The sequence below is a fragment of the Hippoglossus hippoglossus genome, chromosome 15 (genome assembly GCF_009819705.1).
Source record: "Hippoglossus hippoglossus isolate fHipHip1 chromosome 15, fHipHip1.pri, whole genome shotgun sequence".
Classification (NCBI taxonomy): domain Eukaryota; kingdom Metazoa; phylum Chordata; class Actinopteri; order Pleuronectiformes; family Pleuronectidae; genus Hippoglossus; species Hippoglossus hippoglossus.
The window spans coordinates 19,361,023-19,384,030 of NC_047165.1; the positions used below are offsets into that span (position 1 = coordinate 19,361,023).

Below are 23,008 nucleotides of genomic sequence, written 5' to 3' on the forward strand. Positions count from 1 at the left end.
CCTGGGACTAGGGACACCACTCGTTACGTCATCAGCAGTCAACCAACATTATTACAGTGACAGATGGGACAGACTGATCTACTGATCAATACATATACATTCAGAAATTTTTATTTACTCCTTTGTTTTGGGGGGGGGGGTCCTGAATACAGGAATATGGTTAAAAGGGTGTTTGAAGCGCTAGATGGCCACTAGCCCTACATCACATAAAGAAAGGGGACAACACTACCCCTTTACAGACACATGCACAATGAAGGGGTAGGGCCAAGTGGTACAGCTAAGGGGTGAATTGGGACAGGGCATTAGTTGTGGTGGTTAAGGTAAGGGTAAGGGCCAAGGGCATGTATTATGTTATTAAATGTCTGTCATGGAGTTAGTGAAACAAGTTTAGTGTGAGTATATCTACTTGTTAAGTATATCGCTGATTTTTACAAAATGTCCTTTAGCAACTCTTCTAGTTTACCTAGCAACCCAATCTCAAGTCTGACACATTGGAAAAAAATTAAGTTGAAGGGGTTTAACCTACAGTCATAAAATGAACACAACCAATGGACACTAGCAGTCCCTCATCAGAAATATATACAGGCGTCCAGACAACAGGGGTCAGCAACTATGAATGTTTCAGATGAGCTGCAGCAGAGACAACAGCAGATACGAGCTGTGGCTTGTCAGCTCAAACTTGTCCAGTGGGCTGCAGGTGGAGGAGCAGTCTATATTGATCTGCAGGCCTGCAAGCTGGGCATCAGCTGCCAACGCCCTGCAGTGCAAACACAGGTTGGCACCATGAGCATTATCTTGCACTGTTTGCTGCCTGAATCCTGAATTCATCTAAACAGACCAAACTGTCTCATGCGTCATCATGTCACATGTTGCATTCCTTCATGTTTTAGTGTAGTTCAAAAAAACACAAAGCTGTGCTACAGGGTGGTGGATTGATTGCTAAAGATAACTACCCCTTAACTCACAATGTTTTCAAGATTGTGGTCTGTGCAGAATGGGCAAAGGGGAAGGCACAATAAACAATTCTTCTCACACAGGTACAGTGTGTGTGTGTGTGTGTGTGTGTGTGTGTGTGTGTGTGTGTGTGTGTGTGTGTGTGTGTGTGTGTGTGTGTGTGTCAGTGCTTGTTACAAGTGTGAAGCAGGCAGCAACAGCAATCTGTCTCAGCAGTGCCTCACTCTACCACCTCCACTAGAGTGTGATGAAGGAGGAGGATCATGGGAAGAGAAAGGAGGGAAAGGGAGGAAAGCCAAGGTGGCAAAAGGGACGGAAGACTGAACTTCAAACTTCAAAAGGCTGAAAAAAGGAATGTAATGAATGCAGATGAAAAAAAATCACAAATTATTATTAGGCTTAGCTGACTCTTTTCTGCCGTGTCAACAGAGAGTTCCCAATGGCTGTCACCCTCAGCTCCAGTGTTGGCCTTAACATGAGCCTGATGGGCTGAGTGACAGGACTATATATTCTGTATGCTGCATGTTTCTGTGAATGACTAACTGTTAAGGCTGGTTTATAGCTGATCATTCACGTGGGATTTTTTTGGAATTAGGCGCCTAATGCGTGTGGCGTGTGCTCATTTCAACATGGATGCCCTATAGTAAAGTAGGGTTAGTGAATGAGTGGGTGATTTCAGACAGAACAGAACTACTCAAACTCAAACAAATAACCATGACACCGTGACTTTGACTGACCATATCTCCCCTGATTTAGGTCAAACAGATATGGCTCTCATATTATTTTAAAGCTCTTTATTTACTTTAAGTGTTTGCTATCCCCAGTAATATTCCCAGTTAAAGGTGAATTGTGCTCTGAATTTAGTGAGATTCTTTCTTCCTGGTGGCATCTGAAGTCAAATGTCAAATCATAGGCTCCACCAAAAGACAGAATATGCAAGATCCATAAAGAATAAGCCAGGATATCTTTTATTATACATATTAGTCCATTCACAGTGTTTTTCAGATTCTTCCTCGAAGAAAATGTTGACATATCGTGTGGATGTGCACATACCTTTAGTCATGTTATAAGCGAATCATCATAATAATACTTAGAGCCATCTTTATTTGTACAGCACTTTTCTTAACAAAGTTACAAAGTGCTTCACAAAAGGGTGAAACATTGATATGATGACTCTCTCTCTCTTCCCCCCTTTTTTTATTGGTCAACTCCTGCCCCACTGAGTCTTTTTAAGTTACTGCATCAGCTGCATGTGTTTCATTCCCCTGCCAAACATACATTTTAGTGATCTGTGAAAGGCTCTTAAAGGAGCCTGTGTAAAATATTCACATTATTCAACATTGAGTAACTGTCAGTTACACATGCATCTCAAGCCAAAACAACACATGTTAATTAATAAAACTGTGTATTACAGATACATGTTTTATCTATTAAATTTTAAAAAGGAGAATCTCATTATTTAGCTGAACACTCACTGGGATGCACCAAACAATGTCATTATCAACTTAGCAACTGGGTCACACACAGAAAACACACCTTTACTTTTTTCAGTGACTGTTGAAAAATGAAAGAATATTACACATCAAAACAAATAGAACTTGAATTTGTTAGGAGGTATTTAAAAAGGAGATGAAAACAAAACTGGTGATAAAGTTCACACCTCTAAGAATCTGCTCTTCCTGTTTTAGCGTTTCTGCATCTATATGACTGACCCAGAATAATAACAACATATAAATAAACCAACTGCCAACAGTTAATGAAAAGACTCGGAAAGTTTCCACACTAGTGGATGTTTTGGGTCCAGCAGTGGAAGAGGACGAGGGGCTAAGATAATTTATAGTTTTATCAGCGCTAATGTTGTCAATACCAAATGTTATAAGGTTTATACATTTTAAATTATTGTTTAAGTTTATCTTAGTCAAGGACAGGAAGAGGATTTTGACACATCCTGCTGCTGTGTCATAAACATTCAAATTAACATTCTCAATAACATGTATGCAAATACTGTATTTATGTCCAAATGTAGACTAGAAATGGTTTCTCTTCTAAAGCAGCTGGGAAAACTTAACCTTTGTTATTTGATGAAGCTGGTCTCGATATGATTTTATCAGAAAGAAGATTGACAGCAGAAATAACGTTAGTGTTTAGTAGTTTTAATGAATGATTACAACATATAACGCAGTAAATATTTTCTTCTTTTGTGTAATAACACACATTATCATCATTTCCATCTTTTGTGGCCTCAATCAAATGTGAAAGACCAATTTGTGTCAAATACAAAACAGTAACCACAACAAGTATTTTCCTACATTTTCACCATGAGTAAAGTCTGAAGAAAAGCAATAGATAAATAAATTAATTAATTAAGAGAATTTAAAGAAACATTGGTATTTTATTTGATTAGAATCTCGCACCTGTACTGAGTCACATTGGCATCAATATACGAGTTTAAAATAATATTAAATACTGGAAAAAATGAAGAAACATCAAATAAAGCTAGTTAATGTGACAAAATTTTTTCCTGAAGTATGACTTTCATATTTGCCAGAATTTAGTATTATAATATTTTGAAACAAGGTATTATAGTTGTACAGTTTTCAAAAAAAGTTAAATAAGATCAAATCTATAACAGTATTCAGTCCACTTCAAATATGAACACAGATTTGTGAAGAAATCCCCAGTGAGCATGTTCCCGTGAAACTATTCCACTTAAATTAAATTGAATAAAAGTTAAGTTACAGTTTTGTGTGCGTGTGTCTATATCATTGGAGCTGACTTAGCTCACTTTAACTTCACCCAGACCCTATCCCCTTTTGACTAAATAGGTATTTTATAATCTGTCCAATCAAAGATGGCAGCAAGTAACCCAAGACCAGACTTCTAAAGGTTCTCTCAGAGTCCTTCCAGTGGATTCTAAGATTCATCCATTTTTGTTCTGAAATCTAAAATAGGATGAAAATGAGGAGTCCAATCAGCAGATGCAGCATTCCCATTCTGACACAACAGGCATCACTGGCAGGGGTTGTTGTAGACGTAGCTGCCTGTGTCGAGGTTGTTGTAGATGTGGTGGCAGTAGTAGTTGTGGTTGTGGCAGCAGCAGTTGGGGCAGTGGTTGCTGTAGTTGGGGCATTGGCTGTAGTTGGGGCAGTGGCTGTTGTAGTTTGGGTAGTGGTTGTTGTTGTCGGTGCAGTAGTCGTAGTAGTCTGGGCAGTGGTTGCTGTAGTTGGGGCAGTGGTTGTTGTTGTTGTGGTTGTTGGTGTTGGGGTTGTGGTTGTTGGAGTTGTGGCTGTTGTCATTGGGGTAGTGGTTGTTGTCGTTGGGGCCGTGGTTGTTGTAGTTGGAGTAGTGGTAGTTGTCGTTTGGGTTGTGGTTGTTGCAGTGGGGGTAGTTGTTGTTGTCATTAGGGTAGTGGTTGTTGTTGTTGATGTCATGGTTGTTGTAGATGGGTTAGTAGTTGGGCTAGTGGTTGTTGTTGTTGGGGTTGTGGTTGTTGTCGTTGGGGTCGTGGTTGTTGTAGTTGGGGTAGTGGTTGTTGTCGTTGGGGTCATGGTTGTTGTAGTTGGGATAGTGGTTGTTGTAGTTAGGGTAGTGGTTGTAGTAGTTGGGGTAGTGGTTGTTGTAGTTGGGGTAGTGGTTGTTGTAGTTGGGGTAGTGGTTGTAGTAGTTGGGGTAGTGGTTGTTGTAGTTGGGGTAGTGGTAGTTGTAGTTGTAGTTGGGGTAGTGGTTGTTGTAGTTGGGGTAGTGGTTGTTGTCGTTGGGGTCGTGGTCGTTGTCATTGGGGTAGTGGTTGTTGTAGTTGGGGGAGTGGTTGTAGTTGTTGTTGTTGTTGGGGTAGTGGTTGTAGTAGTTGGGGTCGTGGTTGTTGTCGTTGGGGTAGTGGTTGTTGTAGTTGGGGTAGTGGTTGTTGTAGTTGGGGTAGTGGTAGTTGTAGTTGGGGTAGTGGTTGTTGTCGTTGGGGTCATGGTTGTTGTAGTTGGGATAGTGGTTGTTGTAGTTAGGGTAGTGGTTGTAGTAGTTGGGGTAGTGGTTGTTGTAGTTGGGGTCATGGTTGTTGTAGTTGGGATAGTGGTTGTTGTAGTTGGGGTAGTGGTTGTAGTAGTTGGGGTAGTGGTTGTTGTAGATGGGGTAGTGGTAGTTGTAGTTGTAGTTGGGGTAGTGGTTGTTGTAGTTGGGGTAGTGGTTGTTGTCGTTGGGGTCGTGGTCGTTGTCATTGGGGTAGTGGTTGTTGTAGTTGGGGGAGTGGTTGTAGTTGTTGTTGTTGTTGGGGTAGTGGTTGTAGTAGTTGGGGTCGTGGTTGTTGTCGTTGGGGTAGTGGTTGTTGTAGTTGGGGTAGTGGTAGTTGTAGTTGGGGTAGTGGTTGTTGTCGTTGGGGTCGTGGTTGTTGTCGTTGGAGTAGTGGTTGTTGTAGTTGGGGGAGTGGTTGTAGTTGTTGTTGTTGTTGGGGTAGTGGTTGTAGTAGTTGGGGTCGTGGTTGTTGTCGTTGGGGTAGTGGTTGTTGTAGTTGGCGTAGTGGTTGTTGTGGTTGGGGTAGTGGTTGTTGTAGTTGGGGTAGTGGTTGTTGTCGTTGGGGTAGTGGTCGTTGTCATTGGGGTAGTGGTTATTGTAGTTGGGTTATTGGTTGTTGTAGTTGGCGTAGTGGTTGTTGTGGTTGGGGTAGTGGTTGTTGTAGTTGGGGTAGTGGTTGTTGTAGTTGGGGTAGTGGTTGTTGTAGTTGGGGTAGTGGTTGTTGTAGTAGGGGTAGTGGTTGTTGTAGTTGGGGTAGTGGTTATTGTAGTTGGGGTAGTGGTTGTTGTCGTTGGGGTAGTTGTAGTTGGGGTAGTGGTTGTTGTAGTTGGTGTAGTGGTTGTTGTAGTTGTTGTAGTGGTTGTTGTAGTTGGGGGAGTGGTTGTAGTTGTTGTTGTTGTTGGTGTAGTGGTTGTAGTAGTTGGGGTAGTGGTTGTTGTCGTTGGCGTAGTGGTTGCTGTTGTTGGGGTCGTGGTTGTTGTCGTTGAGATACTGTTTATTGTAGTTGGGGTAGTGGTTGTTGTAGTAGGGGTAGTGGTTGTTGTAGTTGGGGTAGTGGTTGTTGTAGTTGGGGTAGTGGTTGTTGTAGTTGGGGTAGTGGTTGTTGTAGTTGGGGTAGTGGTTGTTGTCGTTGGGGTAGTTGTAGTTGGGGTAGTGGTTGTTGTAGTTGGTGTAGTGGTTGTTGTAGTTGTTGTAGTGGTTGTTGTAGTTGGGGGAGTGGTTGTAGTTGTTGTTGTTGTTGGTGTAGTGGTTGTAGTAGTTGGGGTAGTGGTTGTTGTCGTTGGCGTAGTGGTTGTTGTTGTTGGGGTCGTGGTTGTTGTCGTTGAGATACTGTTTATTGTAGTTGGGGTAGTGGTTGTTGTAGTTGGGGTCGTGGTTGTTGTCGTTGGGGTAGTGGTTGCTGTTGTTGGGGTCGTGGTTGTTGTCGTTGGGGTAGTGGTTGCTGTTGTTGGGGTAGTGGTTGTTGTAGTTGGGGGAGTGGTTGTAGTTGTTGTTGTTGTTGGGGTAGTGGTTGTAGTAGTTGGGGTCGTGGTTGTTGTCGTTGGGGTAGTGGTTGTTGTAGTTGGGATAGTGGTTGTTGTAGTTGGGGTAGTGGTAGTTTTAGTGGGGGTAGTGGTTGTTGTAGTTGGGGTCATGGTTGTTGTCGTTGGGGTAGTGGTTGCTGTTGTTGGAGTCGTGGTTGTTGTCGTTGAGATACTGTTTATTGTAGTTGGGGTAGTGGTTGTTGTAGTTGGGGTCGTGGTTGTTGTCGTTGGGGTCGTGGTTATTGTCATTGGGTTAGTGGTTGTTTTAGTTGGGGTAGTGGTTGTTGTAGTTGGGGTCGTGGTTGTTGTCGTTGGGGTCGTGGTTATTGTCATTGGGTTAGTGGTTGTTTTAGTTGGGGTAGTGGTTGTTGTAGTTGGCGTAGTGGTTGTTGTGGTTGGGGTATTGGTAGTTGTAGTTGGGGTAGTGGTTGTTGTAGTTGGGGTAGTGGTTGTTGTAGTTGGGGTAGTGGTTGTTGTAGTTGGGGTAGTGGTTGTTGTAGTTGGGGTAGTGGTTGTTGTCGTTGGGGTCGTGATTGTTGTAGTTGGGGTAGTGGTTGTTGTAGTTGGGGTCGTGGTTGTTGTCGTTGGGGTAGTGGTTGCTGTTGTTGGGGTCGTGGTTGTTGTCGTTGGGGTAGTGGTAGTTGTAGTTGGGGTAGTGGTTGTTGTCGTTGGCGTAGTGGTTATTGTCATTGGGTTAGTGGTTGTTTTAGTTGGGGTAGTGGTTGTTGTAGTTGGCGTAGTGGTTGTTGTGGTTGGGGTATTGGTAGTTGTAGTTGGGGTAGTGGTTGTTGTAGTTGGGGTAGTGGTTGTTGTAGTTGGGGTAGTGGTTGTTGTAGTTGGGGTAGTGGTTGTTGTCGTTGGGGTAGTTGTAGTTGGGGTAGTGGTTGTTGTAGTTGGTGTAGTGGTTGTTGTAGTTGTTGTAGTGGTTGTTGTAGTTGGGGGAGTGGTTGTAGTTGTTGTTGGTGTAGTGGTTGTAGTAGTTGGGGTAGTGGTTGTTGTCGTTGGGGTAGTGGTTGCTGTTGTTGGGGTCGTGGTTGTTGTCGTTGAGATACTGTTTATTGTAGTTGGGCTAGTGGTTGTTGTCGTTGGGGTCGTGGTTGTTGTCGTTGGGGTAGTGGTTGCTGTTGTTGGGGTAGTGGTTGTTGTAGTTGGGGGAGTGGTTGTAGTTGTTGTTGTTGTTGGGGTAGTGGTTGTAGTAGTTGGGGTCGTGGTTGTTGTCGTTGGGGTAGTGGTTGTTGTAGTTGGGATAGTGGTTGTTGTAGTTGGGGTAGTGGTAGTTGTAGAGGGGGTAGTGGTTGTTGTAGTGGGGTCGTGGGTTGTGTGTCGTGAGATACTGTGTTATTGTATTGGGGTAGTGGGTTGTTGTAGTTTTGGTCATGGTTGTTGTCGTTGGGGTAGTGGTTGCTGGTGTTTGGGGTCGTGGTTGTTGTCGTTGAGATACTGTTTATTGTAGTTGGGGTAGTGGTTGTTGTAGTTGGGGTCGTGGTTGTTGTTGTTGGGGTCGTGGTTATTGTCATTGGGTTAGTGGTTGTTGTAGTTGGCGTAGTGGTTGTTGTGGTTGGGGTATTGGTAGTTGTAGTTGGGGTAGTGGGTGTTGTAGTTGGGGTAGTGGTGGTTGTAGTTGGGGTAGTGGTTGTTGTAGTTGGGGTAGTGGTTGTTGTAGTTGGGGTAGTGGTTGCTGTAGTTGGGGTCGTGGTTGTTGTCTTTGGGGTAATGGTTGCTGTTGTTGGGGGTAGTGGGTTGTTGTAGTCTGGGGGAGTGGTTGTAGTTGTTGTTGTTGTTGGGGTAGTGGTTGTAGTAGTTTGGGGTCGTGGTTGTTGTCGTTGGGGTAGTGGTTGTTGTAGTTGGGATAGTGGTTGTTGTAGTTGGGGTAGTGGTAGTTTTAGTGGGGGTAGTGGTTGTTGTAGTTGGGGTCATGGTTGTTGTCGTTGGGGTAGTGGTTGCTGTTGTTGGAGTCGTGGTTGTTGTCGTTGAGATACTGTTTATTGTAGTTGGGGTAGTGGTTGTTGTAGTTGGGGTCGTGGTTGTTGTCGTTGGGGTCGTGGTTATTGTCATTGGGTTAGTGGTTGTTTTAGTTGGGGTAGTGGTTGTTGTAGTTGGCGTAGTGGTTGTTGAGGTTGGGGTATTGGTAGTTGTAGTTGGGGTAGTGGTTGTTGTAGTTGGGGTAGTGGTTGTTGTAGTTGGGGTAGTGGTTGTTGTAGTTGGGGTAGTGGTTGTTGTAGTTGGGGTAGTGGTTGTTGTCGTTGGGGTCGTGATTGTTGTAGTTGGGGTAGTGGTTGTTGTAGTTGGGGTCGTGGTTGTTGTAGTTGTTGTAGTGGTTGTTGTAGTTGGGGGAGTGGTTGTAGTTGTTGTTGTTGTTGGTGTAGTGGTTGTAGTAGTTGGGGTAGTGGTTGTTGTCGTTGGGGTAGTGGTTGCTGTTGTTGGGGTCGTGGTTGTTGTCGTTGGGGTAGTGGTTGCTGTTGTTGGGGTCGTGGTTTTTGCCGTTGGGGTAGTGGTTGCTGTTGTTGGGGTAGTGGTTGTTGTAGTTGGGGGAGTGGTTGTAGTTGTTGTTGTTGTTGGGGTAGTGGTTGTAGTAGTTGGGGTCGTGGTTGTTGTCGTTGGGGTAGTGGTTGTTGTAGTTGGGATAGTGGTTGTTGTAGTTGGGGTAGTGGTAGTTTTAGTGGGGGTAGTGGTTGTTGTAGTTGGGGTCGTGGTTGTTGTCGTTGAGATACTGTTTATTGTAGTTGGGGTAGTGGTTGTTGTAGTTGTGGTCATGGTTGTTGTCGTTGGGGTAGTGGTTGCTGTTGTTGGGGTCGTGGTTGTTGTCGTTGAGATACTGTTTATTGTAGTTGGGGTAGTGGTTGTTGTAGTTGGGGTCGTGGTTGTTGTTGTTGGGGTCGTGGTTATTGTCATTGGGTTAGTGGTTGTTTTAGTTGGGGTAGTGGTTGTTGTAGTTGGCGTAGTGGTTGTTGTGGTTGGGGTATTGGTAGTTGTAGTTGGGGTAGTGGTTGTTGTAGTTGGGGTAGTGGTTGTTGTAGTTGGGGTAGTGGTTGTTGTAGTTGGGGTAGTGGTTGTTGTAGTTGGGGTAGTGGTTGTTGTCGTTGGCGTAGTGGTTGCTGTTGTTGGGGTCGTGGTTGTTGTCGTTGACATACTGTTTATTGTAGTTGGGGTAGTGGTTGTTGTAGTTGGCGTAGTGGTTGTTGTAGTTGGGGTAGTGGTTGTTGTCGTTGGTGTAGTGGTTGTTGTAGTTGGGGTCGTGGTTGTTGTCGTTGGGGTAGTGGTAGTTGTAGTTGGGGTAGTGGTTGTTGTCGTTGGCGTAGTGGTTGTTGTCATTGGGGTAGTGGTTGTTTTAGTTGGGGTAGTGGTTGTTGTAGTTGGCGTAGTGGTTGTTGTGGTTGGGGTATTGGTAGTTGTAGTTGGGGTAGTGGTTGTTGTCGTTGGGGTAGTGGTTGTTGTAGTTGGGGTAGTGGTTGTTGTCGTTAGGGTCGTGGTTGTTGTAGTTGGGGTAGTGGTTGTTGTAGTTGGCGTAGTGGTTGTTGTTGTTGAGATAGTGTTTATTGTAGTTGGGGTAGTGGTTGTTGTAGTTGGGGTCATGGTTGTTGTCGTTGGGGTAGTGGTTGCTGTTGTTGGGGTCGTGGTTGTTTTAGTTGGGGTAGTGGTTGTTGTAGTTGGCGTAGTGGTTGTTGTGGTTGGGGTATTGGTAGTTGTAGTTGGGGTAGTGGTTGTTGTAGTTGGGGTAGTGGTTGTTGTAGTTGGGGTAGTGGTTGTTGTAGTTGGGGTAGTGGTTGTTGTAGTTGGGGTAGTGGTTGTTGTCGTTGGCGTAGTGGTTGCTGTTGTTGGGGTCGTGGTTGTTGTCGTTGACATACTGTTTATTGTAGTTGGGGTAGTGGTTGTTGTAGTTGGCGTAGTGGTTGTTGTAGTTGGGGTAGTGGTTGTTGTCGTTGGTGTAGTGGTTGTTGTAGTTGGGGTCGTGGTTGTTGTCGTTGGAGTAGTGGTAGTTGTAGTTGGGGTAGTGGTTGTTGTCGTTGGCGTAGTGGTTGTTGTCATTGGGGTAGTGGTTGTTTTAGTTGGGGTAGTGGTTGTTGTAGTTGGCGTAGTGGTTGTTGTGGTTGGGGTATTGGTAGTTGTAGTTGGGGTAGTGGTTGTTGTCGTTGGGGTAGTGGTTGTTGTAGTTGGGGTAGTGGTTGTTGTCGTTAGGGTCGTGGTTGTTGTAGTTGGGGTAGTGGTTGTTGTAGTTTGCGTAGTGGTTGTTGTTGTTGAGATAGTGTTTATTGTAGTTGGGGTAGTGGTTGTTGTAGTTGGGGTGGTGGTTGTTGTCGTTGGGGTAGTGGTTGCTGTTGTTGGGGTCGTGGTTGTTGTCGTTGAGATACTGTTTATTGTAGTTGGGGTCGTGGTTGTTGTCGTTGGGGTCGTGGTTGTTGTAGTTGGGGTAGTGGTTGTTGTAGTTGGGGTAGTGGTTGTTGTCATTGGAGTAGTGGTTGTTGTAGTTGGGGTAGTGGTTGTTGTAGTTGGCGTAGTGGTTGTTGTAGTTGGGGTAGTGGTTGTTGTCGTTGGTGTAGTGGTTGTTGTAGTTGGGGTCGTGGTTGTTGTCGTTGGGGTAGTGGTAGTTGTAGTTGGGGTAGTGGTTGTTGTCATTGGGGTAGTGGTTGTTTTAGTTGGGGTAGTGGTTGTTGTAGTTGGGGTCGTGGTTGTTGTCGTTGGGGTCGTGGTTGTTGTAGTTGGGGTAGTGGTTGTTGTAGTTGGGGTAGTGGTTGTTGTCATTGGAGTAGTGGTTGTTGTAGTTGGGGTAGTGGTTGTTGTAGTTGGGGTAGTGGTTGTTGTCGTTGGGGTAGTGGTTGTTGTAGTTGGGGTCGTGGTTGTTGTCGTTGAGATAGTGTTTATTGTAGTTGGGGTAGTGGTTGTTGTAGTTGGGGTAGTGGTTGTTGTCGTGGTTGTTGTAGTTGGGGGAGTGGTTGTAGTTGTTGTTGGGGTAGTGGTTGTAGTAGTTGGGGTATTGGTTGTTGTCGTTGGGGTAGTGGTAGTTGTCATTGGGGTAGTGGTTGTTTTAGTTGGGGTAGTGGTTGTTGTAGTTGGGGTATTGGTAGTTGTAGTTGGGGTAGTGGTTGTTGTCGTTGGGGTAGTGGTTGTTGTAGTTGGGGTAGTGGTTGTTGTCGTTAGGGACGTGGTTGTTGTAGTTGGGGTAGTGGTTGTTGTAGTTGGAGTAGTGGTTGTTGTAGTTGGGGTAGTGGTTGTTGTAGTTGGGGTAGTGGTTGTTGTCGTTGGGGTAGTGGTTGTTGTAGTTGGGGTCGTGGTTGTTGTCGTTGAGATAGTGTTTATTGTAGTTGGGGTAGTGGTTGTTGTAGTTGGGGTAGTGGTTGTTGTCGTGGTTGTTGTAGTTGGGGGAGTGGTTGTAGTTGTTGTTGGGGTAGTGGTTGTAGTAGTTGGGGTAGTGGTTGTTGTCGTTGGCGTAGTGGTTGTTGTCATTGAGGTAGTGGTTGTTTTAGTTGGGGTAGTGGTTGTTGTAGTTGGGGTATTGGTAGTTGTAGTTGGGGTAGTGGTTGTTGTCGTTGGGGTAGTGGTTGTTGTAGTTGGGGTAGTGGTTGTTGTCGTTAGGGACGTGGTTGTTGTAGTTGGGGTAGTGGTTGTTGTAGTTGGCGTAGTGGTTGTTGTTGTTGAGATAGTGTTTATTGTAGTTGGGGTAGTGGTTGTTGTAGTTGGGGTCGTGGTTGTTGTCGTTGGGGTAGTGGTTGCTGTTGTTGGGGTCGTGGTTGTTGTCGTTGAGATACTGTTTATTGTAGTTGGGGTAGTGGTTGTTGTAGTTGGGGTCGTGGTTGTTGTCGTTGGGGTCGTGGTTGTTGTAGTTGGGGTAGTGGTTGTTGTAGTTGGGGTAGTGGTTGTTGTCATTGGAGTAGTGGTTGTTGTAGTTGGGGTAGTGGTTGTTGTAGTTGGCGTAGTGGTTGTTGTAGTTGGGGTAGTGGTTGTTGTCGTTGGTGTAGTGGTTGTTGTAGTTGGGGTCGTGGTTGTTGTCGTTGGGGTAGTGGTAGTTGTCGTTGGGGTAGTGGTAGTTGTAGTTGGGGTAGTGGTTGTTGTCGTTGGCGTAGTGGTTGTTGTCATTGGGGTAGTGGTTGTTTTAGTTGGGGTAGTGGTTGTTGTAGTTGGGGTCGTGGTTGTTGTCGTTGGGGTAGTGGTTGCTGTTGTTGGGGTCGTGGTTGTTGTCGTTGAGATACTGTTTATTGTAGTTGGGGTAGTGGTTGTTGTAGTTGGGGTCGTGGTTGTTGTCGTTGGGGTCGTGGTTGTTGTAGTTGGGGTAGTGGTTGTTGTAGTTGGGGTAGTGGTTGTTGTAGTTGGGGTAGTGGTTGTTGTAGTTGGGGTAGTGGTTGTTGTCGTTGGGGTAGTGGTTGTTGTAGTTGGGGTAGTGGTTGTTGTCGTTGGGGTAGTGGTTGTTGTAGTTGGGGTATTGGTAGTTGTAGTTGGGGTAGTGGTTGTTGTAGTTGGCGTAGTGGTTGTTGTTGTTGAGATAGTGTTTATTGTAGTTGGGGTAGTGGTTGTTGTAGTTGGGGTCGTGGTTGTTGTCGTTGGGGTAGTGGTTGCTGTTGTTGGGGTCGTGGTTGTTGTCGTTGAGATACTGTTTATTGTAGTTGGGGTAGTGGTTGTTGTAGTTGGGGTCGTGGTTGTTGTCGTTGGGGTCGTGGTTGTTGTAGTTGGGGTAGTGGTTGTTGTAGTTGGGGTAGTGGTTGTTGTCATTGGAGTAGTGGTTGTTGTAGTTGGGGTAGTGGTTGTTGTAGTTGGCGTAGTGGTTGTTGTAGTTGGGGTAGTGGTTGTTGTCGTTGGTGTAGTGGTTGTTGTAGTTGGGGTCGTGGTTGTTGTCGTTGGGGTAGTGGTAGTTGTCGTTGGGGTAGTGGTAGTTGTAGTTGGGGTAGTGGTTGTTGTCGTTGGCGTAGTGGTTGTTGTCATTGGGGTAGTGGTTGTTTTAGTTGGGGTAGTGGTTGTTGTAGTTGGGGTCGTGGTTGTTGTCGTTGGGGTAGTGGTTGCTGTTGTTGGGGTCGTGGTTGTTGTCGTTGAGATACTGTTTATTGTAGTTGGGGTAGTGGTTGTTGTAGTTGGGGTCGTGGTTGTTGTCGTTGGGGTCGTGGTTGTTGTAGTTGGGGTAGTGGTTGTTGTAGTTGGGGTAGTGGTTGTTGTAGTTGGGGTAGTGGTTGTTGTAGTTGGGGTAGTGGTTGTTGTCGTTGGGGTAGTGGTTGTTGTAGTTGGGGTAGTGGTTGTTGTCGTTGGGGTAGTGGTTGTTGTAGTTGGGGTATTGGTAGTTGTAGTTGGGGTAGTGGTTGTTGTCGTTGGGGTAGTGGTTGTTGTAGTTGGGGTAGTGGTTGTTGTCGTTAGGGACGTGGTTGTTGTAGTTGGGGTAGTGGTTGTTGTAGTTGGCGTAGTGGTTGTTGTTGTTGAGATAGTGTTTATTGTAGTTGGGGTAGTGGTTGTTGTAGTTGGGGTCGTGGTTGTTGTCGTTGGGGTAGTGGTTGCTGTTGTTGGGGTCGTGGTTGTTGTCGTTGAGATACTGTTTATTGTAGTTGGGGTAGTGGTTGTTGTAGTTGGGGTCGTGGTTGTTGTCGTTGGGGTCGTGGTTGTTGTAGTTGGGGTAGTGGTTGTTGTAGTTGGGGTAGTGGTTGTTGTCATTGGAGTAGTGGTTGTTGTAGTTGGGGTAGTGGTTGTTGTAGTTGGCGTAGTGGTTGTTGTAGTTGGGGTAGTGGTTGTTGTCGTTGGTGTAGTGGTTGTTGTAGTTGGGGTCGTGGTTGTTGTCGTTGGGGTAGTGGTAGTTGTAGTTGGGGTAGTGGTTGTTGTCGTTGGCGTAGTGGTTGTTGTCATTGGGGTAGTGGTTGTTTTAGTTGGGGTAGTGGTTGTTGTAGTTGGGGTCGTGGTTGTTGTCGTTGGGGTAGTGGTTGCTGTTGTTGGGGTCGTGGTTGTTGTCGTTGAGATACTGTTTATTGTAGTTGGGGTAGTGGTTGTTGTAGTTGGGGTCGTGGTTGTTGTCGTTGGGGTCGTGGTTGTTGTAGTTGGGGTAGTGGTTGTTGTAGTTGGGGTAGTGGTTGTTGTAGTTGGGGTAGTGGTTGTTGTAGTTGGGGTAGTGGTTGTTGTCGTTGGGGTAGTGGTTGTTGTAGTTGGGGTAGTGGTTGTTGTCGTTGGGTTAGTGGTTGTTGTAGTTGGGGTAGTGGTTGTTGTCGTTGGGGTAGTGGTTGTTGTAGTTGGGGTCGTGGTTGTTGTCGTTGAGATAGTGTTTATTGTAGTTGGGGTAGTGGTTGTTGTAGTTGGGGTAGTGGTTGTTGTCGTGGTTGTTGTAGTTGGGGGAGTGGTTGTAGTTGTTGTTGGGGTAGTGGTTGTAGTAGTTGGGGTAGTGGTTGTTGTCGTTGGCGTAGTGGTTGCTGTTGTTGGGGTTGTGGTTGTTGTCGTTGAGATACTGTTTATTGTAGTTAGGGTAGTGGTTGTTGTAGTTGGGGTCGTGGTTGTTGTCGTTGGGGTAGTGGTTGTTGTCGTTGAGATACTGTTTATTGTAGTTGGGGTAGTGGTTGTTGTAGTTGGGGGAGTGTTTGTAGTTGTTGTTGTTGTTGGGGTAGTGATTGTTGTAGTTGGGGTAGTGGTTGTAGTAGTTGGGGTAGTGGTTGTTGTCGTTGGCGTAGTGGTTGCTGTTGTTGGGGTCGTGGTTGTTGTCGTTGAGATACTGTTTATTGTAGTTGGGGTAGTGGTTGTTGTAGTAGGGGTAGTGGTTGTTGTAGTTGGGGTAGTGGTTGTTGTAGTTGGGGTAGTGGTTGTTGTAGTTGGGGTAGTGGTTGTTGTAGTTGGGGTAGTGGTTGTTGTCATTGGGGTAGTTGTAGTTGGGGTAGTGGTTGTTGTAGTTGGTGTAGTGGTTGTTGTAGTTGTTGTAGTGGTTGTTGTAGTTGGGGGAGTGGTAGTTGTAGTTGGGGTAGTGGTTGTTGTCGTTGGCGTAGTGGTTGTTGTCATTGGGGTAGTGGTTGTTTTAGTTGGGGTAGTGGTTGTTGTAGTTGGCGTAGTGGTTGTTGTGGTTGGGGTATTGGTAGTTGTAGTTGGGGTAGTGGTTGTTGTCGTTGGGGTAGTGGTTGTTGTAGTTGGGGTAGTGGTTGTTGTCGTTAGGGTCGTGGTTGCTGTTGTTGGGGTCGTGGTTGTTGTCGTTGAGATACTGTTTATTGTAGTTGGGGTCGTGGTTGTTGTCGTTGGGGTCGTGGTTGTTGAAGTTGGGGTAGTGGTTGTTGTAGTTGGGGTAGTGGTTGTTGTCATTGGAGTAGTGGTTGTTGTAGTTGGGGTAGTGGTTGTTGTAGTTGGCGTAGTGGTTGTTGTAGTTGGGGTAGTGGTTGTTGTCGTTGGTGTAGTGGTTGTTGTAGTTGGGGTCGTGGTTGTTGTCGTTGGGGTAGTGGTAGTTGTAGTTGGGGTAGTGGTTGTTGTCGTTGGCGTAGTGGTTGTTGTCATTGGGGTAGTGGTTGTTTTAGTTGGGGTAGTGGTTGTTGTAGTTGGGGTCGTGGTTGTTGTCGTTGGGGTCGTGGTTGTTGTAGTTGGGGTAGTGGTTGTTGTAGTTGGGGTAGTGGTTGTTGTCATTGGAGTAGTGGTTGTTGTAGTTGGGGTAGTGGTTGTTGTAGTTGGGGTAGTGGTTGTTGTCGTTGGGGTAGTGGTTGTTGTAGTTGGGGTCGTGGTTGTTGTCGTTGAGATAGTGTTTATTGTAGTTGGGGTAGTGGTTGTTGTAGTTGGGGTAGTGGTTGTTGTCGTGGTTGTTGTAGTTGGGGGAGTGGTTGTAGTTGTTGTTGGGGTAGTGGTTGTAGTAGTTGGGGTAGTGGTTGTTGTCGTTGGGGTAGTGGTAGTTGTAGTTGGGGTAGTGGTTTTTGTCGTTGGCGTAGTGGTTGTTGTCATTGGGGTAGTGGTTGTTTTAGTTGGGGTAGTGGTTGTTGTAGTTGGGGTATTGGTAGTTGTAGTTGGGGTAGTGGTTGTTGTCGTTGGGGTAGTGGTTGTTGTAGTTGGGGTAGTGGTTGTTGTCGTTAGGGTCGTGGTTGTTGTAGTTGGGGTAGTGGTTGTTGTAGTTGGCGTAGTGGTTGTTGTTGTTGAGATAGTGTTTATTGTAGTTGGGGTAGTGGTTGTTGTAGTTGGGGTCGTGGTTGTTGTCGTTGGGGTAGTGGTTGCTGTTGTTGGGGTCGTGGTTGTTGTCGTTGAGATACTGTTTATTGTAGTTGGGGTAGTGGTTGTTGTAGTTGGGGTCGTGGTTGTTGTCGTTGGGGTCGTGGTTGTTGTAGTTGGGGTAGTGGTTGTTGTAGTTGGGGTAGTGGTTGTTGTCATTGGAGTAGTGGTTGTTGTAGTTGGGGTAGTGGTTGTTGTAGTTGGCGTAGTGGTTGTTGTAGTTGGGGTAGTGGTTGTTGTCGTTGGTGTAGTGGTTGTTGTAGTTGGGGTCGTGGTTGTTGTCGTTGGGGTAGTGGTAGTTGTAGTTGGGGTAGTGGTTGTTGTCGTTGGCGTAGTGGTTGTTGTCATTGGGGTAGTGGTTGTTTTAGTTGGGGTAGTGGTTGTTGTAGTTGGGGTCGTGGTTGTTGTCGTTGGGGTAGTGGTTGCTGTTGTTGGGGTCGTGGTTGTTGTCGTTGAGATACTGTTTATTGTAGTTGGGGTAGTGGTTGTTGTAGTTGGGGTCGTGGTTGTTGTCGTTGGGGTCGTGGTTGTTGTAGTTGGGGTAGTGGTTGTTGTAGTTGGGGTAGTGGTTGTTGTAGTTGGGGTAGTGGTTGTTGTAGTTGGGGTAGTGGTTGTTGTCGTTGGGGTAGTGGTTGTTGTAGTTGGGGTAGTGGTTGTTGTCGTTGGGGTAGTGGTTGTTGTAGTTGGGGTAGTGGTTGTTGTCGTTGGGGTAGTGGTTGTTGTAGTTGGGGTCGTGGTTGTTGTCGTTGAGATAGTGTTTATTGTAGTTGGGGTAGTGGTTGTTGTAGTTGGGGTAGTGGTTGTTGTCGTGGTTGTTGTAGTTGGGGGAGTGGTTGTAGTTGTTGTTGGGGTAGTGGTTGTAGTAGTTGGGGTAGTGGTTGTTGTCGTTGGCGTAGTGGTTGCTGTTGTTGGGGTTGTGGTTGTTGTCGTTGAGATACTGTTTATTGTAGTTAGGGTAGTGGTTGTTGTAGTTGGGGTCGTGGTTGTTGTCGTTGGGGTAGTGGTTGTTGTCGTTGAGATACTGTTTATTGTAGTTGGGGTAGTGGTTGTTGTAGTTGGGGGAGTGTTTGTAGTTGTTGTTGTTGTTGGGGTAGTGATTGTTGTAGTTGGGGTAGTGGTTGTAGTAGTTGGGGTAGTGGTTGTTGTCGTTGGCGTAGTGGTTGCTGTTGTTGGGGTCGTGGTTGTTGTCGTTGAGATACTGTTTATTGTAGTTGGGGTAGTGGTTGTTGTAGTAGGGGTAGTGGTTGTTGTAGTTGGGGTAGTGGTTGTTGTAGTTGGGGTAGTGGTTGTTGTAGTTGGGGTAGTGGTTGTTGTAGTTGGGGTAGTGGTTGTTGTCGTTGGGGTAGTTGTAGTTGGGGTAGTGGTTGTTGTAGTTGGTGTAGTGGTTGTTGTAGTTGTTGTAGTGGTTGTTGTAGTTGGGGGAGTGGTTGTAGTTGTTGTTGGTGTAGTGGTTGTAGTAGTTGGGGTAGTGGTTGTTGTCGTTGGGGTAGTGGTTGCTGTTGTTGGGGTCGTGGTTGTTGTCGTTGAGATACTGTTTATTGTAGTTGGGCTAGTGGTTGTTGTCGTTGGGGTCGTGGTTGTTGTCGTTGGGGTAGTGGTTGCTGTTGTTGGGGTAGTGGTTGTTGTAGTTGGGGGAGTGGTTGTAGTTGTTGTTGGGGTAGTGGTTGTAGTAGTTGGGGTAGTGGTTGTTGTCGTTGGCGTAGTGGTTGCTGTTGTTGGGGTTGTGGTTGTTGTCGTTGAGATACTGTTTATTGTAGTTAGGGTCGTGGTTGTTGTAGTTGGGGTCGTGGTTGTTGTCGTTGGGGTAGTGGTTGTTGTCGTTGAGATACTGTTTATTGTAGTTGGGGTAGTGGTTGTTGTAGTTGGGGGAGTGTTTGTAGTTGTTGTTGTTGTTGGGGTAGTGATTGTTGTAGTTGGGGTAGTGGTTGTAGTAGTTGGGGTAGTGGTTGTTGTCGTTGGCGTAGTGGTTGCTGTTGTTGGGGTCGTGGTTGTTGTCGTTGAGATACTGTTTATTGTAGTTGGGGTAGTGGTTGTTGTAGTAGGGGTAGTGGTTGTTGTAGTTGGGGTAGTGGTTGTTGTAGTTGGGGTAGTGGTTGTTGTAGTTGGGGTAGTGGTTGTTGTCGTTGGGGTAGTTGTAGTTGGGGTAGTGGTTGTTGTAGTTGGTGTAGTGGTTGTTGTAGTTGTTGTAGTGGTTGTTGTAGTTGGGGGAGTGGTTGTAGTTGTTGTTGTTGTTGGTGTAGTGGTTGTAGTAGTTGGGGTAGTGGTTGTTGTCGTTGGCGTAGTGGTTGCTGTTGTTGGGGTCGTGGTTGTTGTCGTTGAGATACTGTTTATTGTAGTTGGGGTAGTGGTTGTTGTAGTTGGGGTCGTGGTTGTTGTCGTTGGGGTAGTGGTTGCTGTTGTTGGGGTCGTGGTTGTTGTCGTTGGGGTAGTGGTTGCTGTTGTTGGGGTAGTGGTTGTTGTAGTTGGGGGAGTGGTTGTAGTTGTTGTTGTTGTTGGGGTAGTGGTTGTAGTAGTTGGGGTCGTGGTTGTTGTCGTTGGGGTAGTGGTTGTTGTAGTTGGGATAGTGGTTGTTGTAGTTGGGGTAGTGGTAGTTTTAGTGGGGGTAGTGGTTGTTGTAGTTGGGGTCATGGTTGTTGTCGTTGGGGTAGTGGTTGCTGTTGTTGGAGTCGTGGTTGTTGTCGTTGAGATACTGTTTATTGTAGTTGGGGTAGTGGTTGTTGTAGTTGGGGTCGTGGTTGTTGTCGTTGGGGTCGTGGTTATTGTCATTGGGTTAGTGGTTGTTTTAGTTGGAGTAGTGGTTGTTGTAGTTGGCGTAGTGGTTGTTGTGGTTGGGGTATTGGTAGTTGTAGTTGGGGTAGTGGTTGTTGTAGTTGGGGTAGTGGTTGTTGTAGTTGGGGTAGTGGTTGTTGTCGTTGGGGTAGTGGTTGTTGTAGTTGGGGTAGTGGTTGTTGTCGTTGGGGTCGTGATTGTTGTAGTTGGGGTAGTGGTTGTTGTAGTTGGGGTCGTGGTTGTTGTCGTTGGGGTAGTGGTTGCTGTTGTTGGGGTCGTGGTTGTTGTCGTTGGGGTAGTGGTAGTTGTAGTTGGGGTAGTGGTTGTTGTCGTTGGCGTAGTGGTTATTGTCATTGGGTTAGTGGTTGTTTTAGTTGGGGTAGTGGTTGTTGTAGTTGGCGTAGTGGTTGTTGTGGTTGGGGTATTGGTAGTTGTAGTTGGGGTAGTGGTTGTTGTAGTTGGGGTAGTGGTTGTTGTAGTTGGGGTAGTGGTTGTTGTAGTTGGGGTAGTGGTTGTTGTCGTTGGGGTAGTTGTAGTTGGGGTAGTGGTTGTTGTAGTTGGTGTAGTGGTTGTTGTAGTTGTTGTAGTGGTTGTTGTCGTTGGGGTCGTGGTTGTTGTCGTTGGGGTAGTGGTTGCTGTTGTTGGGGTAGTGGTTGTTGTAGTTGGGGGAGTGGTTGTAGTTGTTGTTGTTGTTGGGGTAGTGGTTGTAGTAGTTGGGGTCGTGGTTGTTGTCGTTGGGGTAGTGGTTGTTGTAGTTGGGATAGTGGTTGTTGTAGTTGGGGTAGTGGTAGTTTTAGTGGGGGTAGTGGTTGTTGTAGTTGGGGTCGTGGTTGTTGTCGTTGAGATACTGTTTATTGTAGTTGGGGTAGTGGTTGTTGTAGTTTTGGTCATGGTTGTTGTCGTTGGGGTAGTGGTTGCTGTTGTTGGGGTCGTGGTTGTTGTCGTTGAGATACTGTTTATTGTAGTTGGGGTAGTGGTTGTTGTAGTTGGGGTCGTGGTTGTTGTTGTTGGGGTCGTGGTTATTGTCATTGGGTTAGTGGTTGTTTTAGTTGGGGTAGTGGTTGTTGTAGTTGGCGTAGTGGTTGTTGTGGTTGGGGTATTGGTAGTTGTAGTTGGGGTAGTGGTTGTTGTAGTTGGGGTAGTGGTTGTTGTAGTTGGGGTAGTGGTTGTTGTAGTTGGGGTAGTGGTTGTTGTAGTTGGGGTAGTGGTTGCTGTTGTTGGGGTCGTGGTTGTTGTCGTTGGGGTAGTGGTTGCTGTTGTTGGGGTAGTGGTTGTTGTAGTTGGGGGAGTGGTTGTAGTTGTTGTTGTTGTTGGGGTAGTGGTTGTAGTAGTTGGGGTCGTGGTTGTTGTCGTTGGGGTAGTGGTTGTTGTAGTTGGGATAGTGGTTGTTGTAGTTGGGGTAGTGGTAGTTTTAGTGGGGGTAGTGGTTGTTGTAGTTGGGGTCATGGTTGTTGTCGTTGGGGTAGTGGTTGCTGTTGTTGGAGTCGTGGTTGTTGTCGTTGAGATACTGTTTATTGTAGTTGGGGTAGTGGTTGTTGTAGTTGGGGTCGTGGTTGTTGTCGTTGGGGTCGTGGTTATTGTCATTGGGTTAGTGGTTGTTTTAGTTGGGGTAGTGGTTGTTGTAGTTGGCGTAGTGGTTGTTGTGGTTGGGGTATTGGTAGTTGTAGTTGGGGTAGTGGTTGTTGTAGTTGGGGTAGTGGTTGTTGTAGTTGGGGTAGTGGTTGTTGTAGTTGGGGTAGTGGTTGTTGTAGTTGGGGTAGTGGTGGTTGTCGTTGGGGTCGTGATTGTTGTAGTTGGGGTAGTGGTTGTTGTAGTTGGGGTCGTGGTTGTTGTCGTTGGGGTAGTGGTAGTTGTAGTTGGGGTAGTGGTTGTTGTTGTTGGCGTAGTGGTTATTGTCATTGGGTTAGTGGTTGTTTTAGTTGGGGTAGTGGTTGTTGTAGTTGGCGTAGTGGTTGTTGTGGTTGGGGTATTGGTAGTTGTAGTTGGGGTAGTGGTTGTTGTAGTTGGGGTAGTGGTTGTTGTAGTTGGGGTAGTGGTTGTTGTAGTTGGGGTAGTGGTTGTTGTCGTTCGGGTAGTTGTAGTTGGGGTAGTGGTTGTTGTAGTTGGTGTAGTGGTTGTTGTAGTTGTTGTAGTGGTTGTTGTAGTTGGGGGAGTGGTTGTAGTTGTTGTTGTTGTTGGTGTAGTGGTTGTAGTAGTTGGGGTAGTGGTTGTTGTCGTTGGGGTAGTGGTTGCTGTTGTTGGGGTCGTGGTTGTTGTCGTTGAGATACTGTTTATTGTAGTTGGGGTAGTGGTTGTTGTCGTTGGGGTTGTGGTTGTTGTCGTTGGGGTAGTGGTTGCTGTTGTTGGGGTAGTGGTTGTTTTAGTTGGGGTAGTGGTTGTTGTAGTTGGGGTCGTGGTTGTTGTCGTTGGGGTAGTGGTTGCTGTTGTTGGGGTCGTGGTTGTTGTCGTTGAGATACTGTTTATTGTAGTTGGGGTAGTGGTTGTTGTAGTTGGGGTCGTGGTTGTTGTCGTTGGGGTCGTGGTTGTTGTAGTTGGGGTAGTGGTTGTTGTAGTTGGGGTAGTGGTTGTTGTAGTTGGGGTAGTGGTTGTTGTAGTTGGGGTAGTGGTTGTTGTCGTTGGGGTAGTGGTTGTTGTAGTTGGGGTAGTGGTTGTTGTCGTTGGGGTAGTGGTTGTTGTAGTTGGGGTAGTGGTTGTTGTCGTTGGGGTAGTGGTTGTTGTAGTTGGGGTCGTGGTTGTTGTCGTTGAGATAGTGTTTATTGTAGTTGGGGTAGTGGTTGTTGTAGTTGGGGTAGTGGTTGTTGTCGTGGTTGTTGTAGTTGGGGGAGTGGTTGTAGTTGTTGTTGGGGTAGTGGTTGTAGTAGTTGGGGTAGTGGTTGTTGTCGTTGGCGTAGTGGTTGCTGTTGTTGGGGTTGTGGTTGTTGTCGTTGAGATACTGTTTATTGTAGTTAGGGTAGTGGTTGTTGTAGTTGGGGTCGTGGTTGTTGTCGTTGGGGTAGTGGTTGTTGTCGTTGAGATACTGTTTATTGTAGTTGGGGTAGTGGTTGTTGTAGTTGGGGGAGTGTTTGTAGTTGTTGTTGTTGTTGGGGTAGTGATTGTTGTAGTTGGGGTAGTGGTTGTTGTAGTTGGCGTAGTGGTTGCTGTTGTTGGGGTCGTGGTTGTTGTCGTTGAGATACATTTTATTGTAGTTGGGGTAGTGGTTGTTGTAGTTGGGGTCGTGGTTGTTGTCGTTGGGGTAGTGGTTGTTGTAGTTGGGGTAGTGGTTGTTGTAGTTGGGGTAGTGGTAGTTGTAGTGGGGGTAGTGGTTGTTGTAGTTGGGGTAGTGGTTGTTGTCGTTGGGGTAGTGGTTGTTGTAGTTGGGGTAGTGGTTGTTGTAGTTGGGGTAGTGGTTGTTGTCGTTGGGGTAGTGGTTGTTGTCGTTAGGGTAGTGGTTGCTGTTGTTGGGGTCGTTGTTGTTGTAATTGGGGTCGTGGTTGTTGTAGTTGGGGTAGTTGTTGTTGGGGTAGTGCTTGTTGTAGTTGGGGTAGTGGTTGTTGTCGTTGGCGTAGTGGTTGCTGTTGTTGGGGTTGTGGTTGTTGTCGTTGAGATACTGTTTATTGTTGTTAGGGTAGTGGTTATTGTAGTTGGGGTCGTGG

General features: G+C 46.3%; 1 protein-coding gene across 1 annotated transcript in view; it reads right to left on the reverse strand.

Moving 5' to 3' along the window:
• Nucleotides 1–621: 621 nt before the first annotated feature.
• The window catches only part of LOC117775640 (phospholipase A2 inhibitor and Ly6/PLAUR domain-containing protein-like), a 28,472-nt gene continuing 6,085 nt past the window's right edge, over nucleotides 622–23,008 (reverse strand). The window contains exons 5-6 of the mRNA XM_034608973.1: nucleotides 3,968–4,157; nucleotides 622–757 (exon numbers count right to left, since the gene is read on the reverse strand). Coding sequence (XP_034464864.1) covers nucleotides 622–757; nucleotides 3,968–4,157 — 326 coding nt within the window. The remainder of the gene's footprint in view (nucleotides 758–3,967; nucleotides 4,158–23,008) is intronic.